At 36.8% G+C, this 27180-nt stretch overlaps 1 protein-coding gene across 1 annotated transcript in view; it reads right to left on the bottom strand.

Moving 5' to 3' along the window:
* LOC140150029 (integrin alpha-8-like) overlaps positions 1–27180 on the bottom strand; it is a 99892-nt gene that overhangs the window by 26776 nt on the left and 45936 nt on the right. The window contains exons 7-10 of the mRNA XM_072172034.1: positions 27004–27096; positions 21672–21882; positions 19612–19720; positions 18726–18828 (exon numbers count right to left, since the gene is read on the bottom strand). Of these exons, the coding sequence (XP_072028135.1) occupies positions 18726–18828; positions 19612–19720; positions 21672–21882; positions 27004–27096 (516 nt within the window). The remainder of the gene's footprint in view (positions 1–18725; positions 18829–19611; positions 19721–21671; positions 21883–27003; positions 27097–27180) is intronic.

Raw genomic sequence — 27180 nt, 5'->3', positions numbered from 1 at the left:
TTAAATAGGATTTTTTTTGGCTGCTTCGACCAACAATACATTGTGCACCCTTAATAATCAGAATATACTATATAATAAAGTGAGAATGGCTTATCAATTACTCTAGTCATAGTTTGAGCATTCAAATAACCTACTAGCCTACATAGTGTATGTTATCCTATTTATAGATAGGCATATATACATGTGGAACCCGGGGGTTACTCCCATTGTGGCCTGTACACCATCCACGATAATCAAATTTTGAAAAGCACCCTAAACAAGGATTTAACCCTTGGCTAAAACAATACTCTAAACAGATGTGTTCACACCCTAAACAGGGATTTTATTCCTTGCATCAAATTTCATACCCTAAATTTCATTTCCGCATATATTAGCAATTGCAATTTTGCTACCCTTTTTTCCAATATTTCATGTTTTTGACACCCTAAACGTGTTCCGCGCGTATCGTGCTTACCCACGAAAAACTACCCTTTTACGCGTTTTCATTATCGCGGATGGTGTACAGGCCACAATGGGAGTGACCCCCGGATGTGGAACAACTATCATACTCAGCTGAAAACTCAACTTTTACACTGCACTACATATACCTTAATTTGATGCCAAGTACATTGTAATTAAACTCAGACAATGGACTGTTCCAGTTGAAATCCATACACCCCTAGGCCTATATGAATGACATGACCTGAATCTACCACTCAGGGGGTGCAGATTTCAAATGGAGTCACCCATTCAGGTAATCCTATTTGAAATTCCCTCTGGAAGATAAGGTCATGTCTTCCACAGGGGGGAAGGATTTCAATTAGAATAGCCCAATGTGGCCTCTGCGTTCATCTCTATTACAAAACAGTGACTTTCGACTTACAAGATGATCATAACTACATTTTAATGTTACTTTGTCACAAAAAAACAAACTAGCGTTGCTCTTTGCCATTCAAATCACATGCAACATTATCATTAAACCCCTGTTACATAAAGATAAATATATGTTACAGTGACTCATAATTCACGGTTCATTTGAGATACATACATGACTTCTTTCCCTTGGGCTAATAGTAAGAAGGGGGAAAAGTAATGATAGGTAAAATGTACCATATGTAAACCATTACTCCATATAAAGTACACAGACATTGCTTGACTGGTGCATTAGCCTATACATGCCCACTCTCTGGATTAGCAATATTAATGGTCAGATTACAACTAAAGACAATGTGCCTCCAATGACATGTTCAATTTTGTCTGCTTTTTCATTCCTAATTCTTTCCTCTTTTCTTCCACTATCTATCTGTCCTTTGTCTTTTTGTCCTTCCTTTCTCTTTTTCCTTTTCTCTCTTGCAGTGTTCCTTTCTTTTTCTTACCTTCCTTCTTCTTCCTTTCCTTCCTTCTTTTTCCTTCCTTCCTTCTTTCTTTCCTTCCTTCCTTCTTTCACTATTTCCTTCCTTCTTTTTTTCATTCTTCCTTGCTACATAGGCCTATCTACAACACAGTGACCAAGCCTGTAAACAGGACTTTTTGGAATTGGGGATATTGAAAAAGTGGACCTTTTTGTAAAAAAAGTTCAAAATATGGACCTTTTTTGACTGAAAAGGCATAACAAAATTAAACTTATTTTTTTTCTCTCGCTATGTTCCCAAATGGGTCTTTTGGGGATACCCCTTGCCCCTAGTCACGGACCTGACAGTGACTATAACCAACACTTTGCTGCCATAAGAGTTCTACTATATACAGTAGTTGAATTTATGCCCTTTTACATTCTGTCACATGTAGATAATGTTAGTATGTTACCGGTACTCCCTTTCCTGAAATATATCACTAGGGTTACCATGGCGACTTTGTTTCATCAACATCATTCATAAATGCATCCATCAAGATAATTGTTTTAAAAGTGTCAATGCAATTCTTGCCCGAGATCCACAAGGGACATCAGCAAAGCACTATCTTTTTAACATACCATTTTCATTGATCATTTTCAAGCGCCTTTACATCTTGATTTCTCATGAGGCTTGTGCTTTTAATCAGTGCAAAAAAGGGAAATAAATAAATAAGAAAAATAATGCATTTTGATTACAAATGCAATTCATGAGCTCTGTATTATTCAGTGTACTTTTATCTGTGTTGTTTGTTGGTAATTATACCTTAACCACAGATATTGGAATATCTGTGCCTTAACCATCCAAACCTGTCAAAAAACTATGTTTTTTGACTTTTTTTTTATGATATCACATCATTGTTGAATTTTCATATCACATCTGATGAATGTCCAGCAGGTAGGTCCGTAGCCAGGATTTTTTTGTGGGAGAGTGCTGGTTTTGAAAAAGTGGACTTTTTTTGGACGATTATGTGAAAAGTGGACTTTCTTCCCCAAATTTAGACCTTTTTTGACCAAAAAAGCTTTAAAAAGCTAGGCCCGCAAATTCTTACATTTTTGGACTTTTTGTATACTTTTGCAAATTGGGGGGAATTTCTTGAATACAAACTACGTAAGGATACATCATACCATTAAAATGGTTTGAATATTAACTACATGTCAGTTAATTAATCACAATTTAATATATACCACTCTTAATCAGAGCTACATGTGATGATAATTTCCAAATTTTCATAAAGAAATATTATAAAAGCTAACCATACACCACAAAGTGAATAAATGCAGCCAATGTGGCACTAGGTCCTGTATTGCATTAGCCCTTAGGGGTGCAATGGGGGTGGGGTGCAATGGGGGTCGGTGCAATGGGGGTGGGGTGCAATGGGGTGGGGGCAATGGGGTTGGGTGCAATGGGGTGGGTACAATGGGGTGGGGTGCGATGGGGTGGGGTGCAATGGGGTGGGGTGCCATGGGGGGTGGGGTGCGATGGGGCGACATACTCCCATCTACAAAAGATCTTCTTTGAAGATTTGAACTTCCTGTGAAATTTATTTAAAAAAAAAAAAGATTCAAAAATCAGCTGCAGAGGGATAAAGGCCTACTTTTGACCAGAATGAAGATTTCTCTTGAAAAGGTCTGCATTTGGAAAATCCGCACCTCAGTGAAAAAATTCTGGCTACGGGCCTGATTGAAGTTCATATTCTTTTTCAAAAACACACTATGAGTGTAATTGTGCCTTACATTGCATCAGATGAGTTTACACACATACTCAAGAGGCTTAGTAACACCAGGAAGGGACATTCACAAATCACAATCTCACATACCGTATACCATTAACTAAATTGCTTCCAAGTTGTTTTACATTCACTGATTTCTATTAGTATTAGATTACCCCAATGTTTTGTTCATGTGTAATGGCCCATTTATGTTGTTATACTAGCCTTACACAACATACTAGTATATTGGTAAATTAAATATCAATTTTCTTCTCAAAATTCGGGAAATGCCAGTGTGAAGTCAGTTTTTGTGAAAGGTGTCTGCTTTTTAAACCAAAATGTGGGTCTTTTGGAACAAAAAAACTGTCAGGGGGCATCTCCCCAGTTAGAGGTATACAGGAATGTGCCATGGTTTTGTGGTACCTTTTCAGCAATTTTGGTATGTTGATGGGTGCGTTTTCAGGGGAGATCAATGCACCCATTTGGGCAAAAGTACCTCTAAAGCACCCAATTAGGGCAAATTTGTGAAAAATTTGGTATACTGATGGGTGGCAAAAACAGTAACTAGAATTATGCAGTTTGTAATTATGGTGGCCCCATACAAAGGTGTGTAAATAACAAAGGTTTGTAAATTGTAAGTACATATAAATATGCAAATAACATGACACAAAAATATACAGGACAGCAGGCCACCATATACTATCACCATTTCAAGTTTGAAGTTGATCGGAACATGCGTTTCAGCTGCAGAGTGGGTATATAGAGAGGACAGTCTGTGTGGCACAGACTCCTCTGGACTGTCCTACCCCTCAATATATCCCTCCCCCATAAAAAATAGCCTGGCTATTACGAAAATGAACATTGGACAGGAAATACATTAGCCCTATACAAAGAAACTGGATTCCCGATTAAATTTGCAGAAACACATTTCAAGTATCAATGTGTCAAAGTAGTGTAAATTCTACAACTAAACTCCCAAAACATTCCGCCCCCTAAGGCGTCACAGAATCAGAGTCATTATTTGTGGAATTGTGGTAAACTTGATAAATGGGCCTCCTTATGCGAGCTGTCTAATCATACACCACAAAAGGATAAATAAAAGTAGTCAAGACCTCCTATTTGGTGAACTGTGTGCCCCCCTTTGGGTGTCACCACACAGGTGATAAACAATATGTGACCTCTGACCCCTCTATACCTTTGATAGTCTCTGATTTACAGCTCAATGTAAGCTTGGTTCTGGTATAAACACATGAGCATTTTAAATATTTAACAACTTTTTGTGGAATGCTGATGTTAGCACAGGCTATGTGCTGGGATGCTGACTGGGGACTCTGATACCTGTATGATCCAAGGCAGGGCCGTAGCAAGGTCGGGAAAATGTGGGCGGCCATCATGGGGGCGGCCAAATTAAAATCTATGCCCATATTGAAATAAAGATCACAAAGAAAAACAAATTTACATAAAAAAGTGGGCGGCCATGGCATCCCGGCCGCCCGCTTGCTACGACCCTGATCCAAGGTATTCCAACAATAGTACTATTTCGAAGGCCTCCATGGTTTGCGAACGGGGCTAGTTTTATACTGTGTGCGGCATAGATTTTTTGAAAAAAATGGGCCTAAAGCCCCCCAAAATTGCCTTTTTTTACTTTTGAACACCTTATCACAAAAAGTGGACTTTTGTCAATTTTTCTCCACTTTTGATTGAAAATATAGCGACAATTGACCTTGCAACCCCCTGCGTACAGGCCTGCCATTGACCCTACCTGGAATAGATATTTAGGCAATGTCTTTATGCATTCCACCTATACAAAAGAACCCCATTTAATAATAATAACAACAACAGGAATCTTTTAATGCAGACAACACTTTCTCCTTTGTCAATGCATGACCATCAATACGGCCCCAGGGCTGAAAATGAATCCATATTTGAATGTGAGCATCTTGACATGGCAAAATTCACATGGATACACACAATTCTCTCCATACAGGGAGCCCTATATGAATTTTTGACACTGAACTTCACCCCTTTTATCATTGCCCATTGGCCCTAGGCAGTAGACTACTTTCTACAAGCACTTAATATGTTTTTATCTTAAGACTTTGGCAGAATGGTACAAAAGGGGGCTGGACATACTAAGTAAAGTATAGTCCTCCAGATATGTACCTCATATAAGTGGTGCTCACATTTTGAGTTACACCTGGCGTAAACTCACCCCAACATTGATATATGCATGTCCACACGTAGCCTACTCCTAGCACTATGCCGACCAGTTCCACCAAACCTTCACTTTTGGTCGTATCAATGTGTCAAAGTAGTGTAAATTCTACAACTAAACTCCCAAAACATTCCGCCCCCTAAGGCGTCACAGAATCAGAGTCATTATTTGTGGAATTGTGGTAAACTTGATAAATGGGCCTCCTTATGCGAGCTGTCTAATCATACACCACAAAAGGATAAATAAAAGTAGTCAAGACCTCCTATTTGGTGAACTGTGTGCCCCCCCTTTGGGTGTCACCACACAGGTGATAAACAATATGTGACCTCTGACCCCTCTATACCTTTGATAGTCTCTGATTTACAGCTCAATGTAAGCTTGGTTCTGGTATAAACACAATAAACACATGAGCATTTTAAATATTTAACAACTTTTTGTGGAATGCTGATGTTAGCACAGGCTATGTGCTGGGATGCTGACTGGGGACTCTGATACCTGTATGATCCAAGGCAGGGCCGTAGCAAGGTCGAAAAATGTGGGGCGGCCATCATGGGGCGGCCAAATTAAAAATCTATGCCCATATTGAAATAAAGATCACAAAGAAAAACAAATTTCGCAAAAAGTGGGGCGGCCATGGCATCCCCGGCCGCCCCGCTTGCTACGGCCCTGATCCAAGGTATTCCAACAATAGTACTATTTGAAGGCCTCCATGGTTTGCTTAACGGGCTAGTTTTTATACTGTGTGCGGCATAGATTTTTTGAAAAAAATGGGCCTAAAGCCCCCCAAAATTGCCTTTTTTTTTACTTTTGAACACCTTATCACAAAAAAGTGGACTTTTTGTCAATTTTTCTCCCACTTTTGATTGAAAATATAGCGACAATTGACCTTGCAACCCCCTGCGTACAGGCCTGCCATTGACCCTACCTGGAATAGATATTTAGGCAATGTCTTTATGCATTCCACCTATACAAAAGAACCCCATTTAATAATAATAACAACAACAGGAATCTTTTAATGCAGACAACACTTTCTCCTTTGTCAATGCATGACCATCAATACGGCCCCAGGGCTGAAAATGAATCCATATTTGAATGTGAGCATCTTGACATGGCAAAATTCACATGGATACACACAATTCTCTCCATACAGGGAGCCCTATATGAATTTTTGACACTGAACTTCACCCCTTTTATCATTGCCCATTGGCCCTAGGCAGTAGACTACTTTCTACAAGCACTTAATATGTTTTTATCTTAAGACTTTGGCAGAATGGTACAAAAGGGGGCTGGACATACTAAGTAAAGTATAGTCCTCCAGATATGTACCTCATATAAGTGGTGCTCACATTTTGAGTTACACCTGGCGTAAACTCACCCCAACATTGATATATGCATGTCCACACGTAGCCTACTCCTAGCACTATGCCGACCAGTTCCACCAAACCTTCACTTTTGGTCGTCATACACTTAATTTAATTGGTTACCACACCGGTGTTTCTGTGACCTTTTTCAACCACGCAAAATGTAACTTCTCAGTTCTGACCAACCAAAAGGTCAAACTTACACGGGTGGCAGGCGTAGCAACGGGGACATTGCAACATGTGGAGATTACACCAAGCTCGCTACTCCTGACTATTTCAGGAGTAAATCGTTGGACATACACCTGACGGAACTTGCGCAGACCATCGTTCACACTGCCACTACTCCTAGTAGCGCCTACCGTTTTTAATACTCCTAGCAACTTGCACAGACCAAGTTCCGCCGGGCGTATGTCCAACAATGTGAACACAGCTATAAAGTCTACCTGCATTCATGAAACAAAACACACACCACAGGGTGCTTGCTAAGGATATATCTCCTGTAGTAAAGACATTTTTCAATCTTTGTATTCCTGTGAAATTGAATCTTGCAAAGTAGCAGTGATAAATGGTACCTGGCAAGAGGTCATGACCTTTCTATAATAGAACTTGTAACCCCTGGATTATGACTCTAAACATAGCAACCAACAACAACTTTCTCACAATCCATACAATAATTGACAAGAATTAATGAGAGACACTTTTTTCTATCAAGTGGAAATTATTGGGAACTGGAAGACACATTGTCAGGTAGTATTAACCCTACCTGCCCTGAGTGCTACAAAACACTACAGTACCAAAAAATATATACTACAGCACGAAGCCCCTAGCATCCCAAGAATCGGGGCACGAAAAGGTTGGCCGGACAGCTCTCCACTCGTGGAATGCAATCACGATCAGGGTGATCCAAACCACCAGAGGGGTCAGTGATTCAAACCTGTGGGCAGAAAGGACCACAACATCTTTCCTCTTCATCTCCTGTTCCTCTTCCAAGCGCCTCCTCCCACAAAAGCAGTTAGGTGTGACGCCTAAAAACCAAGTTTTTCCATTGATTTTTTCTTAACAGACCATTGCCTTTAACATGTAAGTCCATTCAAATATTTGTGACATGATCAAGGGGAATGAGTCACATGTCGACCCTGGTCGAAAATAAGTTTTACATATGTTTCTAAAGTGGACATTTAGAGCTTTCAGAAACTGAAAACCCCATGTTGATACAGCTTTTCTTTGCGAAGTTATGTCAATTTATCAATCGCTGAAAACAATATAAAACAAAAGAATTTTAACACTTTCTTTGCCAATATCTCAAAATCAATATTAGCAACATCCGACTAATTTCCCTTGACCGTGTCACATTTACTTCATGCCAAATTTCATCAAAATCTTTAGTTTTACTGCTTTTGCAGTTGCTCACAAAAAAATTAAAGGAATGACATGGTAATGTAAACCTGTAGGCCCTACTGTTCTCAGTTTTAATGTAAACCTTTAACAAGCTTACATTCTTTGGTACCTGTAACATTAATACTATTAAAAAGATTAAATCAAGGTATTTTAAATAAATTGGTTTGATGATGTCAAAGCTCCGCACAAATCCTTACAAAACCTTTTTTCCCCCTGCACAATCAGCAATCTTTTCCCATGCAAGCCATTATTTTTTCTTGCACAACTGGTTAGACCCTGTTCATAATAACATGGATTGATGGCGTACACAAAGTTGCGCGCAGCACCTATGCAAAGCACGCTTCGCACATTGTGTGACTGAATAAACTGGTTATAGTACCTCATCAAAATGGCAGCTAAAAAGTCAGATAAGGCCTAAAAGAAGATTTTGTATTATCCTTTTCGACCTACCCAGTGTTCGAAATATGCCTCAAAAAGTTACAGGCCAGGCGGCCCGGTAACTCTGAAAAGTTACAGGCCGGGTGAAAAGTTACCGCCAAAACTTTTAGAGCTTTGAAAGCGGAAATTATATGCTGGGACACATATCAACATATTTCCGTCAAGTTACACAAGTTCAATATTCACTAACACAAAACGTTTTTAAAACGTTTTAAACAGGTTATATTTTGGGTTTTGGTAAAAACGTTTTTTACATTAAATGTCGGGTTATATAAAGTTCATGAAAACGATTTAAAACGTTTAGTATGAAAACATACTACAGTATTTTCAAAATGTTTCAAAATGTTATTGAAAATATTTTTTGCAAACAAGTTATCACAAAATGTTTATGAATGTTATGAAAAGGTTTTATACCCTTTATATAACCCGACACATTTTTAACATTTTCTGGTAACCTATTCTAACCTTTTGCGAATGATGTCGAAAACGTTTTGTGTTTGCTGCGTAGTGATGTCTTAAACCAAGGAATTATTTGTCATGCATATTTAAAATTAACTGTATAATTATAATTCTGAATAGGTACTTTAGGGACGTGTCTACTACGGGTAGTTTTACCCCAGTTCCCGGGAACTTGTCCCATGCAGCTGTATGTTTTGGGAGTCTGAACTAAAGTGGCAACTGAAACAAATCTTTAAACATGGGTCCCGATTTGAGAAAAAAATCCCTAAACATTGGTCCTGATTTGAGAAAATTTGGTCAAAAACTGTCTAATCAGCTGTTTTTAGGTAAAAAAAAGATCAAACATGGGTCCAGATTTGAGAAATAAGATGGTCAAAAACGGTCGAATCAGCCATTATTTTAGGTTTAAAAATCCGTATAAATTCAGAGTTCCATCGGCACACCCTGTCAAATGTCAAAATGTAATTCAGGTACGCCCCTCCATGCATCGTTAACTTCTTACATAATTAAGTTATGATCAATATTTCTGATGTCAGAGACTGTAGCGTCCAACTCAGGCTGTTTAAAACGGGCATCTCGTTACTATGACGAAATACGTTGGTACTAATTCAAAATGCACATAATAAAACTTAGGCTGGTAGAAGCGGTGGTTAAACCGTTGAAATGTTTCTGGCAAGACCGGGACTGAATTGTTTCGGGTTGAAACTTCGTAACTGATTTAATAAATAATGACAGATAGACGATACATTATTCACAAATCATGAAAAACTTTGAGCTTTAAAAAGTTACCGGCCAGCCTGGCCGGCAACTCGACCGCTAGTCAGGAAAGTTACCGGCCAGGCCAAAAAGTTACAGGCCAATGGCCGGCTGACCGGCCCTATTTCGAACGCTGGACCTACCCTAAGATCTGACAAAATAGTATCACATTGTTTTTTATTTGAATGTTCATATATTGGTATAAAAACCGCCTCACCTACCATGACTTTAGAGCTTTTTTTTGGCAATACCAACTTTTTTCTTTAAGACCTAAAAATGCCAGTAATAAGAACAATTGAATGTGTTAACAGGCTTTCAACCCATGCAGTACAAATCATGTTCTTGAACCAAGAAGTGAGAACACTAACAGTGGCCTATACAAATCATGTTCCTTACAATCCTCTTCCTTATTATGTTCAGTGAAGACAGGTTTATTTGTATTAGAGACATGCTTACTAATGTGAGGTCACTAAGGGTCAGTCTTTGTTGCCCCATAGAGCTACTGTTTTGCAGTTGACATGCTTGGGTACTGTACATTGCCAAGTGCCAATATTGTTCACGGTCTCTTACAGAAAACATGGTTTGCATTATCCCCTTACCCCCTGTGATGTAACAAGATTCCTTGCCCCCTTGCACTCCATTGAATAACAATTGTTGATGCACTTTCAGGTTTCTGGGACAAGTTTTATCCTTGTAAAAAGTGAGCCTTGCTTTCAGTTAGCTATAGTCCCCAGCTATTATAGCCTTGCTAGGGGTAGTGCAATAATAATGTGTAACCCGAGGGTGGTGAATTAGGGGTGAGGGGAAGATTTTTGGCACACCAGCCAAAGCGGGTGGGCAAGTGATTTTTGGCAGACCATTTTGAGAATTAATTAACCACCATGGGGTATACATAATTATTGCACAACCCCTAACATTTTACAGTAATATATGAGTCTAAATAAAATTAGGCATTAGTTTTTGCTTGAAAGTGTCCAAAAAACACCAAAATTGCTCCTAAAAACCAAATATTCATGATCGACAGGACACAAACTTCTCTTAGCTTAAGTGTTACCACATTACCTTTTACTATAGATAAATTAGATTTATAAGCCTAATTATTACGAATGAATCACACAAAAACATGAAAAATGCTGGGGAAAATGTCCCTCTTTTAGGTTAAAACGACTTCATAAACACATGGAAATGCTATCTATGTTGATATATTCCTGACTTGTCACTGTCGGTTGAACCCTCAGTTGGTGAACTGATGATGGGCACAAAGGATTTGAAAAATTGTAAGCCCGCCCACTTTCTTTAGTTAAAAGTCTACTGGGAAAGATCTGATTTTACTTGCTTACTCCTAATATCAGAAAATTTAAGCAAGTGCTGGTTTTGAATACAGGTGTTTATTTTTTGGAATATGAAACATATAGCTCAATCATAATCCTTTAATTCAACTAACATGTAAGCCCAAAAAAAAAAAAAAAAAATTGTTTGCTTGCCCTCCACCGACTGACCTAAAAGAACCAACCTGAAGTGTTATGATTAAACAAGACAACAAATAAACACAAATCCCGACCAGTACACAACCCAAAAAAAGACATGAGAACGTCTTGGCATGTGATTCAAACCCACAACCTTCCAGCGATATATAAAGTAACTTTTTTATTCCCAGTTACATCAAATTAAGAGTTAGGATTGAGCTAAGTTTCAATAGAATAATATTTTTAGGCCTATTATATTAACAAGCTACTTTACAGTTGTTTCACATCTTGTGTTATTTCATGTAAAATATTGTGACCCATGTCCCAAATTTACATTGTGATAAAACATTTAACACCATTTTCACCCATATATGAACCAATTTATGATCAAAATAGACCCAATTTATGATCAAAATAGGCCAATTCATACCAACCCAATCTTGATAATTTCACATTACTGTCATATGCAAAGATGTGAAGCGACTTTTCAGAAAGGGCGGGGAGAAAGGTTCGCCATATGGGATAGGGTACTGAAAGATGCCTCATAATTTAATACAAAACGTATCTTTATGATCATATTTATAACACATCTTGACTTGTTATCAGTGTTAGTTACATTTTATACAATGTATGGTATGCAAACATATGTTGTTATAGTTATGGATCTTCAACTTTTCATGAACTTGAAAAATGTACTCCTTTGTACAGTAATAATAAGTTACGAACCGGAGAGGGGCTGGGAGAAAACATAGGGGAGGTTATGTGATTTTGGTCAGGCAAAAAGGGAGGTCACATGATTTTTTAGTTATTAAAAAGGGCCATATGGTTTTGCACCTCAAAACCCTGGAGCTTCCAGCGCTTATAAACTTTTTATAATCCATTTTCTTATGTTTTTCATTGTTTTTTCCTCCTTATCTTACTATAAATAGGAGAATGTTGTATGTATCTATGTATCTATGTATGTATCGTGTATAGGCTCCGTCAGTTTCGATCCAAATGTCGCCAAATTCATACGGGAGATCGAGGAATATACGGGGACGTGTTTAAACTTTATTTGGTTGAAAAGCGGTCAAGAATTGGCCTCAAAATCAGTGAAAATGTGGTCCGTTGCTATGCTTGGTAAACAAAAAAAATGAGTCAGTTGTTAAGTTAGCCAGCCATGCGTCGACAGGCGTATCTAATGCCAAGCCGCTCGCGTAAGCGCAGCGATACTCTTGTGGTAACGCAGCACTACGCCATGCAGCAGCGTAAATGACGCATAAAGTCACATAATGAATGATAATACGGGTGAACGACCGACCGTGAGGCGTATAAATACTGGGGAAAAGATGTGTGTTAAAAAGTACAAACAACATGAAGAGGTAGGCCTACTGTAATTAAAAAAAGAAAACAAAATGAGGACAAACAGGTAGGCCTCTACAGTATGTGGGTTATAGTTAGTCACAGTAAGAAAATGAAAGCGGGAATAAAATAGGCTAAAGAAGGAAAGAATAATAAAATCTAATAAAATTAGATGATTTAAATAAAAAACCTATTAAACTGAGGACAGAACTAAATAAATAACATGAAAACGGGAAATCACAATCTAAGCAGCAAATAAAAAATGAAGCCAACAGGGAAATGTAAGAAAGGACAGATTTAGAAAATAACGGGAACGGGATCGAGGGTCAGACTCAGATAAATGAAATTTACCTTTTCAATGATTCTACCTGTTCAGTAATTCCTCCCGTTTTAGTGAGCGCTAGGGTGCATCAGATGCCCCTCATGTCAATGGATTCATCTGTCCCTAGTCTTAAAATGTTCCTGTTGTCACAAAACTAACATGTGCCAAGTTTGAATTAATTCGGAGGTCGTCCTGGGGGGCCACCGAGAGCCTAAAGTTACAATGTGTGTTCCTATGTAGTAAAGTTCGTTGACCCCTGTACAATTCCAATTAGAAGCCGATCGAACAATTTGAAGTAGCTGCCATATCAAAACCGTTAGGACTTAGAAGCTCAAATCTTTTTTTTTTTTTTTTCTGATAAGCATCTTCGAATCTGTGATAAAAATTAATCACCAACAAAATGAGCATGTGTGGAATTGGCACAAGCGCCCTCGATACAAAATTTCAGTGAAATAGGCACTTTGTGGTAATTTTTACCTCAAATTTTACAAATGTTGATGTCCTGGTTGTCATTACAAAGCAGATTTTCTGAACTTTAGATCAATATATAATACATATTAACAACTTTCAGTGTGAAATAAAGTATTATAGCACTTGGTTAAGACAGAAATTATAGATTTTCCCAAGAATATGGACTGTGGGGGCGCCTTTGACAATAAAACACACACGGTCATTTCTTTGGAGATGGATTTTCATCACAGATTCAAAGATGATTATCAGTACGCTTTGCTCCCAAGATTTGAGCTTCTAAATCCAAACGGTTTTGATATGGCAGCTACTTTAAATTGTTCGATCGGCTTCTAATTGGAATTGTACAGGGGTCAACAAACTTTACTACATAGGAACACACATTGTAACTTTAGGCTCTCGGTGGCCCCTCAGGACGACCTCCGAATTAATTCAAACTTGGCACATGCTAGTTTTGTGACAATAGGAACATTTTAAGACTAGGGACAGATGAATCCATTGACATGAGGGGCATCTGATGCACCCTAGTGAACGCTCCCATTTACTCACCTAGCGGGGACCCGCGCGTAGCGCGGGTGTCCCGCTAGTTTATACAATTTCATTATTTTTGGTCTGATTGGATCAGATTGTGTGACATGTCGAGTCCTGTGACATAATCTTTACTCAGTTAGAACCTGTGACTGCCACAAGATGTACTAATATATATCATTCCTGGCATTTTAAACCACATGCAGCACTGGGAAACTGAAATAATAGCCAATTGTGCTTTTATATACTCGTTTCAATTACACGGCATCAACCCACACACAACGCCAAATATTTCCTGCTGAAACTTATCCATTGATGAAATTATCTATTAATAATATATCTTAAAATTGGAAGGAAAAAGGAGCTCAATTTACACTAAAAACTCACAATCTTAACTGCAACTATTTTAAATGTTTTAAGTGACAGCATAAGGCCAAAAAAAATAGTTTTACCTCACGTCCCCCGCGCGCATTGGATTTCTGATAGTGAAAACATTCAGAAATAAAATTTCCCAATTTTTGTTTTATTTTCAAAAAGTGAAGACAAGTTGCCATTGGCAAAACATAATGGGCTAAAACCGGTGTGAGTTTCAAGGGGTAAGGCCCCTGAACACTAAAAAAACCAACATACTGCATTGGATTTGTGATCGCTCGGGACACATGAGACAGAACTTTTTTTTCCTGGCCTAATGACAGATTTTTTCAAACCATGCTTTTAACATTGACCTCTTTTTTCTTCACAAGCAGATCCAAAAAAGATGTATCAACTTGCACTCAGATGTGAACCAAAATGATGATTTTTGTTCCCTTTGTTCCAAACCAAATTAGTTTGGTCCCGGGGTTTGGTCTTTCGATTTACCATCAATGTTTGGTATATCCTTATTGTTTATAAATCAATTAATTGACTAATTAATATTGTTAATTTTGATAACATAAGAACATGTCATGTTACTGACCAATACCTACATGTATTTGGCCTAATACCAGGACACCACTGGTACCAATTTGTCCTTCTCAAAAATCACCGGAAAAAACACTCTACCTGATACGCTACGGACATGAGTCACATGCCAAGTATAACATGTATGTTGTGGTTGCTTGACTGTTTATGTTCCTTTCCTGGTATGTTTTATTTATATACAAACTTTGCTGTTGCATGATACTAAATGCCTCAAACACCCACATGTATGTGATGTGCCTTTTCTCAATTAAGGGATGCACCATTTGACTTCCGAGGGGCGGGGGGGGGGGCTGGAACTTGAGGTTGTGCAAATATTTTTTTCTGGACAAATTTTGTTTAAATTTTTGCAGCTGAAGGGGAAGTTGTTTTTTCCAAAATCTTCCCCCCCTCCCACCTCCCTGGAAGTCAAATAGTATGTCCCTAATGGATGCTTTCGTTTTGGCTTCAGCAGTCTCAATCGAAGATTTTCGTACCAGTTGAAAACAGATTCCTTTCATCAGTTATGCAATGGTAGCATTATGTGTTTGGATTGAACAAGAACTAGTGGTCAAGCATAATTGTTGTATTTCAAATCAAAGACTATTAAGCAATTATCAATACAGGGGTTTCCAAGGTTAGGTTCCTATAATTATCATACAAGAGAGTTAAAATGACCAATTTGCAGGAAACAAAAAATGATAAAAATAGTCCCATTGCAGGATTGAAAGTGAAATAACATATGATTCTAACTTCCTTTTATTTGGAGGACTTCAGAAGATAGGCCTTTTTATAACCTTGCCATTTTCATAACTTAGGCCGTTTCACAACCTTGCCCCAATTTTACCTTAGAAATTGTCATAATATGCAGAGTGCATATGAAGAGTTCATATGCTGATATACACCATTTTCAAACTTCTTGAGTTAGGCCAAGAAAAAAAATTGTTTGCTTGCCCTCAAATGAATTTTAACAATTGGGTCGGTCGGGATTTCTCTTTTTTTCTTTTTTTTTAATTACTAGCAAACTCTATACTGTTTCAGGCTCAAAATATGAAAAATCAGACAATTTTGGTGTCAAAATGAATCAACTAACAATACAAAACAACTAAAATGTTGAACACAAGCTCTAAAATACTTTTTTTTTACATCTTCAGAATGCAAAAATTTGAAAAAAACCAAAACCTTATTCAGGAATTTCCAAAAATAGGGTAGGTATTCTTTTGTACAGTAAATACAAAAAAACAACTTTTTCTGATTTCCAAAATTAGAATTCGATCGGTTGAGGGCAAGCAAACATCTTTTTTTTTGGCCTTAGGGGAAACATCTGCCCTATAGTGCTAGCTTTAAAATGACACCCTAACTCACGCCTTGCTATTTGAGGTGAGTGATCGCTCTCACTCGCCACTGCTCACCCAAACTCAATTTCTATTGAGTGATCTTCCACTAGCCATAGGCACTAAATATCGCTCGCTGCGAATCACCCAAAATTGAATCTAATTTACATTTTCAGCATTTTCAATGTATTCGATTTATTGTAATAAATTAGCATTAATCCCTGAAAAGGAAACATAGGGTGTCAACAGTGCATAAGTGTTTCATATTGGTATGAATGATCTCAGACCTAGAGAGTGATCCGATCACTACAATCTCCCATGGCTCGAAAAAGTGGGGAATTTGGGAAGCTCCTTCCCAGGAAATGTTGGCGTTTGGAGAGAAATTCTGGTATTTGGAGGGAAATTGTTTCTTTTTTGTATATAAAAACATGCTATAAATTGAGGGAATTTTAGCTTGCTTCCCAGGAAATTAACATTTTTTCAAGCCCTGCATTCTCCTAAAGAGTGCTTCGACCACTCGCCTAGCATCATGCTGGCGAGTGATTGACGACTTGCCTTTATAATCTAGGCAACAAGGCTTGCTACTTGAAAAATTCCAAGGCAAATTTTTGAAATATGATCTAATGTAGTACATATTTTCTTAATATTTCCTTTATATTTGACAAGTTATATATTTGCCTATAATTATCTCAAATTTAGTTGGTTTTTGCATCTGAAATTTTTTGCTATCTATAGGAAAAAAAACAAAAGTTTGATGATGTCCTATAAACGAAAGTCCTTTCATTGGGGGGAGGGGGTCAAAAATTCTGATTATCGATTGGGTTGGAATTTCAAAATTTTCAAAATTTTAAACTTATGCAAGAGGCAGGGAGTAAACCTCCTAACAAAAGCACTATATTAATAAGACATCATCAAACTTAAGGTTTGCTCCCTTACTGTAAATTCTTCAAGGTACACATTAAAATTTGACAACCGTTTCCGGACTTTCAGTGGTAAGTGTGAATCCCTTCCTGGAATCACCCTTTTACCCCTTAATCCTGCATTTTTTGATGACACCAATTGACACCGCCGCACATTGGACTATTCCATCTAAAATTCACACTCCCCCTGCGGAAGATTTTGGAAATATCTTCCACAGGGGGAGTATGAATTTCGGATGGAATAAACACTTTAGACAGCTCCATTTGAAACTTATCCTCCCTCTGTTGGAAGATTCATGTTGAATCTTTCTCAGAAGGTGTATGAAATTCAAATGGAATTGCTAGAATGTGCTAATTCCATTTGAAATTCAAATGTAGTGTGGATTTCAACTGGAATAGCCCATTTAGATTTGGATGCCCTATAATTGCACCCACTAACCACAGACTACAGAATAAATCATAGAATTCTGATAACCCCATGAATAGACACAAACAAAAATTTAATTTCATCGCCTAAACAAGATAAAATAGTAACATAAGCTAAATTATCTTGAAACAAAAGAGGTGCAGTGGGTGTTTTGATTATCAAGGAATGTAACCTTTTGTCTATTTATGCAGAAATATATTGATTCATAGTAGGCCTATATAGCTGATATGTGACCTTTTACCTCACAAGGAGAAGATTGATCATGATGTACAAACATACATGAAATCATAATTAACCCCATGGGCACTACTGTCTTACAGTGCCACTGATTGGCTAATTACATGATATAATCATCTCTGCATGCTCAGTAACCAATCAAAATAGAGCTTTTAGATCTCTTGGTAATTTTAAGCTCACTGCCTTACAGTGCCCCTGATTTGTTAATTACATGATATAATCATCCGAGTAACCAATAAGAGTAGAGCTTTTAGATCTCTAAGCAATTTTAAGCTCAATCCCCTTCATCCCTACTGACTATTCATACCATATCTCTGATTGGCTCAATACATGATTTAGCTCTCCTTGTAACCAATCAAATAAGTTCTTAGAAGACGGTAGGGCCCACGGGGCCAAATGCTAAGGAGTTGCTAGGAATAGCACTAATGATGATCTACCCCGAGGCAAGCAAACTTGTTCAATTATGGTGCAAGAAATCAGTTGTCAACCAAACATAATTAATATACCATTGTATTTTTTATTCGTTCCAAGTTAAAAATATCCTAGTATTAATAAGAGTTACATCAGTTGAAACCTCTGCTTTTAAAAGTTTTGCATTTATAATTGGTTTTTACACCCTGGTGATTATAAATTGATCAGACTAGTATCAGGCGGATGTTGACAATTTGCCTCTCTTCATGCATGATATGGTTAATATTTCCTAATTTCTCAGGCCAGTTAAATGGGGTGCTTATGCAGTCTCTAAGTCTGAAAACTTTGCTGGGTGCTTATTAGAGTGGGCACTTATTAAGTTGACACAGTAGCTCAAACTGAAACTTATCTCTTATTTGTCACAACAAGTTGTCATGTTTGTATGAAATTATTGGCTTATCATATACATTCAATTATGATCATAACAACGTGTTTTTTCAATGGGGTTACCTGAATGGGTGAGGCGACTCCATTTGAAATCTACATTCCCTGTGTGAGAGATTAAGGTCAAATGTATGGATTTCAACTGGAATATCTAATTTTGGGCTCAAAATGAAAGTGTACACTTACCATTATATCCATCTTGGTTGATGTCGCCTATTGAAGAAACAGCAAATCCTAGTCGCGCTCTGTTAACTTCACCCGTCATAATCTCTGGGTCCGTAAATTTACCCTGTGGATTCAAATGAAATCATTGAAGAAATCACTATGGACCACAATTTCCTCATCCCAATGGCATAGTTCAATAACCTCAATTAAACAATCATAGTGCAAAATTTGACCTCAATTTGCAGAGTATGAGTTTTGTACTCAAATTTTCAAAGGTCATTCAATGAATGTATAAATGTATTGGGGTTAAAGAACTGTGCCCTGATAGATGAACATGTGGATCCTAGTGATACTCGCAATATCCTTTGAGTGCATAAACTTGCCACGCCCCTAAAGGATGACGTCAAATGCAACATTCCATGTTAATCTCTACCAGCAACTGTATTAAATAACCTGGAATACGTAACATCTTGTAACATGACGTTGTTGACAACAACTCGTCATGTGACTCTCATCAAGATCAATAACAGTTTGAAAAAGGCTTAACGGCCGCAAGCCCAAAGCTCATGTAAGTGAACATGTTTAATGTGAGAATTGGTCATAAATTTCATCAATGAATATTAATACTTTGCTTGTTAGCCATAGTCATTATTCATATAAAGTCCAAGTTTCTGAGATATTTTCGCAAAATATCAAGGGCTATCTTAAAAACCAATGAACCAATACTAGCCTTGTTTGTACTCATTTTGTTGCATTTTTCATGCTGATTCCAAATATGATTATGAAAATGTACGATTGAAAAAAAAAGAAAATTGTCGTCTGCAGTCAACATCTGTGTGTCAAATAACTTGTTTAACAAAGGTATCCCCTGGGTAGAGGACATGAGGAGATAGAGGAGTTGACCTACCGGAACATCTGAATCTTGGTAGTACACATATACCCGGCCGGCTTCCCAAGTTTCCACCGTGGTGCTTCTGTCTGTGTAAAATGGTGCCCCGACTACAATATCATCAAACCTAAAAGTAAAGAAAAAGTTGAATATTTCATTCGAAAATTGTAATAGAGGAATGTAGTGGAGGAGAAGTTCTCTTTGCTAAACCAGAGAGCTTCAGATTGCTACATCCATAGACCCACCTCTTCACTATTGACAACTCCCCCTGATAACCTCAGAACATTTAACATACCTTTTGGCCACCCCAAATCTTGATAACCGCCCTATATTTTCCGACCCTATTACCGGTCCTGATGAGGAGAAAAAGGACCCCACTACACGAAAACATCAAAGACTACTGAAGATATATGGCTTTATCTAATGAAATGTTAGGCCTACATCTTTCTCCATTGGGACATGTGCAACATTATACCAGTGTTTACAAGCTCATCATCTTGTTGTTATCTAGGCTACTGGGCCAAGTAACAGATGAGTACCATAAATAAACTGTTGCATGGACTGTGTACAGCCAAACATTAAACATTTCAATTCCACTTCAGTTTTAGAGATTAGGATCAGCTTCGGTTGGTGAAATTTAATTTTAGGAATGATAGTTCTACAATGGCCAAGGGATTGAACCCATCAGAAGATTGCTTTTAATAAATGTTAGGAAAAAGCTGTGGGAGGGGTAACTCAAGTTTGTTTTGAGAAAGTGGGCCCATCCATATACCAATTTTCTAAGAAATTTAGACCCATCGCTATACCAAAAGTCCACATTTTTGACCAAATTTTACTAAAATTGTCAGAGTTTTAAAAATTTTGGCTACATACAGTGAGGCAAAATGGGATATTTTTGTTAATATTCCAATTTTCCAAGATATTTAGACCCATAGCTATACCAAAAAGTCCACATTCAAGAAAAAAAAGACCCATGCATACCAAAACTGGCCTTGAAAAAGGGGTCATTGATATACCAAATGGCCTAAATTGCGACCCACATTTCCATTCACTGGGATAAAAAGTGTAGTTATCTTGACACAAAAATATTGTCACAAAAATAGAGTAGCTTCCTCTATCTCATAATACTCATAGCGATCTCATGTGTAGTAGCGATTATTTATAGCTTATAAGCTAATACAAATACAAGCCATATTTTAAGAATGACTTTGATGATAATATGATGAGGATGGTGATGATGATGATGAAGAGGAGGACATGTGGCATCATTTATACCGGATCTATGACATAATGGTTGGTACATATTGCATCCTGTAAAGCATGTTTCCTTGTTGCATATCCACTGTTTGGAGCACATACACGTTAACTGAAATGCATTAACTGCCTGGAGCACAAAAAGTTTAAATGTTTTTGTTTAACCTTAGCCATTATGCAACAGGCAGCTAATTATGCAGTTAGCGTTTGTGTGCTCCAAGTACGCGATATACACACAAGTTCATTTTACTTTTTTTTCATATGCTACATTATATCAAAATGTTTAACTCAGACATCCATATCACAAAATCTTTCAATTTTCTGCAAAATTTTTTTCTTTTTTAAACTAAAGTTGATTTATATATTTATATAAAAACTAGAACAAAACCTTAATCAATTATACTTTTGACTGGTCACAAAACAAAACCCTGTCCATTTCAATTATTTGGTTTGTTGGTCACACATGTGTATAATGTATTTCTTGAGTGCACCCCCTCCCTCTCCCTGGAAGAAAAACGTCACAAATCAGAATTGCAAATGGACTTTTCTATGTAAAACCTACACACATTGAAGAATTAGCTACAGTCCTCCAAAGAGGGGGTATGTTTTTCAAATGGAATTGGCTACGGTTAATTATTTTTAAACCCATACTCCCCCTGTGTATGGCATAATCTGTATCTTCTACGATTGAAGTGAGTATTTCAAATAGAAGTTACCCTAGTTGTATATTCTATTTGAAACTCACACTCCCTCTGTAGAAGAATTTAGCTAAACCTTCCACAGGGAAGCATGTACTTTAAATGGAATAGCCCAACCCTTCTTACCCATCATTATTTAGATCATCCACTGCTACCGAATGTCCAAAATAAGCACCCATCTGCTCACCGACAATGTCTCTCTTGATGTCCAACTGATTGGTCGCATTCACGCCAAATACAGAGATTTTGCCCACAAGATCGTTGGCTCTGGGGGCGCCGACCACATACTCTGTTGATGCCGGATCGCCGTTGAATTCCCCAATGGCGACAGAGTAACCTAAAAAGTTGGAAAAAATATTAATTGATACACTATCTTGATATGAGTACAAAGTGAAATAACTGCTTAAAAATATATACCTTTGGCAGTGCTTTAGGATATATGGAAAGTTATTTCTTGATATTAAGAAATGCTATGAGCATGTTTGAAACAAATTGATTGGGGCAAAGTTTAATGATAGATATGCTTGAAATTTTGTTTGAAACAAATTGGACAAATCATTTTGACAATAAACTGGTTTTTAATATGTCTATATTTTGTTGTTTAACCAATAATCAATGTAGATGAACAGAAATAACTGAAGTACAAAAGTTTTCACGGAAAACTGCCTTTAAACTTGGCCAGTCAGTTCTCAATGATATCTAGTTAATTTCTATGCGGATTATATTTAATTGCCTAGCCATTCTAATTTGCATAATCAAACAGCATATTTATGCAAATTAACTTATAAATTATGCAAATATGCATATTATGTGGTGGCTAGACTACAAATAAGAACTTATTAAAGAGCACTCTCAGTTTCAAGGCAAACATCAGCAAACTAAAGTGCCAAAGATCACTTCATTTAGCTTACAATGTAACCAACTGTTTCTGCACCCAACTTGTGCAATAGCATATAAATATATACAGGATATAGTAAAAAGAGAAGACGAAAAACCCTCAATTTTGAATTTTATGTTAAGTTGCATGTATAAGGTTAGCTACTGGAATAGACAAAAACTGAGAAAGAGTGACAGAACTTTAAATAGGAGAATACCCTTCCATTTATTCTGTTTATTGTGCATTGAAAGCCTAACTAATTTTGCATTTTTCTCAAAAAATAACTACACACTGGTAACAAAAGTTCTGTATATTATATGGGCAAGGAATCCAATTACTTCACTGAAATTTCAGTGATTCAAGACAAGTGGTTCATTATATATGTTAAGAAATGAGGCACATTCTGGTTGTACCTCTTTTCTTATCATAAATAATGTACTGCTTGTCTTGAGTCACTGAAATTCCAGTGTAGTAACTGGATTCCTTGCCCCTATAATATACATAACTAATGTTACCAGTGTGTTATTTTTTGAGAAAAATGCAAAAATAGTCCATCTTAAATGTGAACTAAATGTTCCTTACCTCTGCAACCTGTGAGAAACTATTTATAATCTTTTCAAATTGACATAAAACAAGTTTTGCAGGCATGTTAATGTTATACAGATTACATTCTGATTCAAAAAATTAATTAAAAATTAAATTAAAGCATATGCATCATGAACAAGTACATAATTTCTAAGATATTAAAGTAAAATTGGAATCTGAAAATACACTAGCTACAGCTATATAGCTATCGTCTAGTTTTTCAATTGATTGTGATCATAAATAATTACAGATACAAGATAAATATGAAATGAAAATATTAGTAATTGAGCAGATATCGGAACTTATTAATAAAACAATACCATACCATCAGTTCACTCGGACTTTCACATCCGGAATTCTAACACATGTCAATCATCACTATTTTGAACCGTAATTACTTCAGTATCTATTGCATATGCTTAATTCAATCATGCTTAATGAATTTGTTGCTAATTACTACTGCTAACGATGTCATTGTTTTGCGTACAGAATTGTTCACAAGTTTGGAAAGTTTTGAAAATTTTATTTCACAAAATTTATTTGTCAAATGTATAAATTATGTTAATTTAATGCTATACATTTGTGCATGTTATATTCCTTATATAATTTTGCATGTTATTTCGTGAATCGTGAAAAATAAAACTTTGTAAAAACAGTATCATTAAAGTACTTCATTAGACTAAGGGTATTCAATTAGTCACATACCATATATATGCTTATTACATGACTTCTTAATCACAGTTATGTTCCTGGGGCCAATTACGAAATATAACTTGCAAACTATTTATTACAAACTCTTTAGTCAACATGAACTTTTCTATTCTGCAAAGTTTGAAAATGCCATATATTACAGTGGAGGCAAGGGGATATACAAGTACACCTCCATAAGATACAAATTATCTGTGACATTTTTGTCAAGCGAAAAGTGTACTTGGGACAGATAGATCATTAACTGAAATGTGGGAACTCTGTTACAATTTTAGTTAATTGATTGCTTCTGGCAGGTCTGGATGTTAAAAACTTGTGTGAATGTCCCAGTTAAAACATACTCTTAAACAGTTTTTAACTAACCTCTGTAATTATTGTCATAAATTTGTTTTGCCTCAATCTGGTGTACTGAGTGATGGGCCATATGGGTCTGAATATCCTTTGCATAAATCTGGTCTGTTATTAAAAGTCATTGGGTTAAACCCTGGTGATACTTCTGCTTTATACGTGAATATCGGTTGTGAATGTCCAAGGTTAAAACATACTCTTAAACCAGTTTAACTAACCTCTGTAATTAGCATCATATTCTTGTTTCGCCTCAGCTATACCGAGTGACGGGCTATTTTGGCCTGAAAGTCCTTTGTATAAACCTGGTCTGGTAAGGTCATTGGGTTAAAACCCGGTTGTACCTCTCCTTACCTGATTATCAGCTGTGAATATCCTAGTTAAAACATACTCTTAATCCAGTTTAACTAACCTCTGTAATTATCGTCATATTCTTGATCTGCCTCAGCTGTACTGAGTGACGGGCCATTTGGGTCTGAAAGGTCCTTTGTATATATCTCGCCTGTTGAGATCATTGGGTTAAACCCTGGTTTTACTTCTCCTTACCTGATTATCAGTTGTGAATGTCCTAGGTTAAAACATAAACCAGTTTAACTAACCTCTGTAATTATCGTCATACTCTTGATCCGCCTCACCGGTACTGAGTGACTCGCCATTTGGGTCTGAAAGGTCTTTTGTATAAATCTGGCCTGTTAAGGAGTCAATTCCAAGAGAGAAACAAAAAAAGAAGGAAGAAAATAATAGCAAATAGTAACATGCAACAAGATACGAGCTCATCGCACAAAATGGAACTTTTGTAAAAATGTAATATAGAAAAGTAACTTGAAAATAATAGAATGTACTTCAACTGATAAGATTTTCATAAGGTGTCAAAAATGTTCTACAGATATATCTGACAAGATGTACACATCCAGGCCATGGGAGACAACTGTCAAATTTATTTAAATGAAAAATAGAGAGCAAAAAATGGGAAAATTAATTTAAAAAAATTAAAAAAACAACAACATAATTTTGCAACCAAGTGTACAATGCCAGAAATTTGGCACTGAAGATATCTGGTATTTAGTTTTTTAATTCAAAACTTTATCAAGATATATTTTTAACACCTTTAAAATTACCATTTTGAAGTACATTTACTATAAAATCTTAACTACAAATCTTCAAATCTTGTCAATCAAAATCTCCTACTATTCTGTAAAGATAAGATTCTAACAAAAACTCAAAAGAGAGATTATTATCATTAAAAGAAATTAAATACACAAAAATGCATGCAAATCAGCAGTCCAGGCGAAGAGGTTATTCAAGAACAAGTTTGGTTTGGAACTGCATTAAAACATAGCGAAAAGTTCCACATCTGGACTAGTTTTAACCCCCATGAGAACTACCTGCCGATTGGCCAAAAAGAAGTTTTCATTATCAATTGGACCAATCAGCAACATTGTTAGAATAATTTCACCCCAAAAAAATTGGGGTGAATTATTTGCAAAGCTCCATTCTGATTGGTGATTAAAGTGAAGATATCATGTAATTGACCAATCACATGCAATGTTAGATCGGCAGGTAGTGCTCAGGGGGTTAAAAACAAAGTTATATCCAGGTAATATGTAAATGTCCTTTGCATTATGCACACGACATGCAGAACTGTTCTCCTACAATACTTTGTTCATTACATGATCTTTGTCATTTTGTGTTCACAACAAATATCAACAATTGGGTGCAACATCGCTAGTCAACACTATCACTTTTAAATTAAACATATAAATCACATTGCCACTCATTGATAAATTCAAATATTTGTCTTGTTCTCCTATTACATGTAATGAACAAGGTATACATTTTTGTATACATAAAGAGTTCAGAAGCAAACCTGATATATCTGATGGCTGCCTTGTGTGGGTTTTGTCTTTATATTGTTATTTTATGTAAAAGATATCTTTGTAATGGCTAATTAGGGTGGGCACTAAAACAATAAATGCTGTATTAAACGCTGCTGTATGTAAAAACTGATGTCCATTCCCACACAAAACTAATTAATAACAAAGAAGGGAAGAAGCTTACGCATCGTACACAGGAACATACATAGAAATACTCAAACATTACAAACTTCATCTCGTACAATCTGTATTTGTACCGTTTATCTCGACCGCTCATACCCATTAAGACCTGTTTATCTGGAACACTCTCTGTAGCTCAGTGGGTTAGAGCATCCGCACCCTCCGAAGGTAAGGGGTTCAAATCCCCAGTTCATCCAAAGTGGCCCCTGGTTCACTCCAAATCTTGATGAACCAGGGGCCAAAGTGACTCCTATTTTCACCCTTGATCCCCACACAGTATACATGTCCTTTTTTTCTCTCAGGATTATATGCCTATGCATGCTATATGTTCCAATTGTAATATCATATATCAAAATATGCTAGTGTGTGATGCATGCAGTGGCATAGGCAAGATTTTGGTGTGAGAGGGCAAAGCCAAATTTTCGTCCCCATTTAGGTGGCAAAGCTAGATTTTTGTCCCCCCATTTAGGAGGAAAGGCCAGATTTTTGTCCCCATTTGTCAATTTTTGGACCCATTTTTGGTCATTTTAAGGACATTTTGATCTTTACCATCCCCATTTTGTCCCTGAAAGTTTGCTGGGGGACTCTGTCCCTCTGCCATGGATGCATGGCTCTTCTTTCCCCTCATCAATAACACTTAAGGCAGCACATATAGTGTATATCACGTTTTGCTCCTGTATTCTTCACACATATTACACTTTCTGGTTGAGCTGCAAAATGTATATCAAATATGTATCAAGCAAAAATATAAGCCTGTTAAAAAAGAAAAAGAAAAGTTATCAAAAAACTTGGATTGGAGAGATCCAAAGCAATATCATCAATTCACAGAGTACTGATTCAAAAGGGCATGCTGGATCGTTGATTCCGTGTAGTTGCACTATTTACATACCAAGCAACTGTGAGTCTTCGGTCTCGTTGCCTTCGTGAGTTATATAAATAGGATCTTTCACTCGACTTGTTAACCTGTGGAGTGAAATCTGGCCTGGAAGTAAGCATGAACCAGTTTAGTGTACAACAGTACAAATTTAAAAGGATGAACCCGTTTAGTGTACAAATTTAAAACGTG

The sequence above is a fragment of the Amphiura filiformis genome, chromosome 4 (genome assembly GCF_039555335.1).
Source record: "Amphiura filiformis chromosome 4, Afil_fr2py, whole genome shotgun sequence".
Classification (NCBI taxonomy): domain Eukaryota; kingdom Metazoa; phylum Echinodermata; class Ophiuroidea; order Amphilepidida; family Amphiuridae; genus Amphiura; species Amphiura filiformis.
The sequence above is the reverse complement of the archived record's forward strand: the minus strand, read 5'-3'. Positions and strand labels throughout refer to the sequence as shown.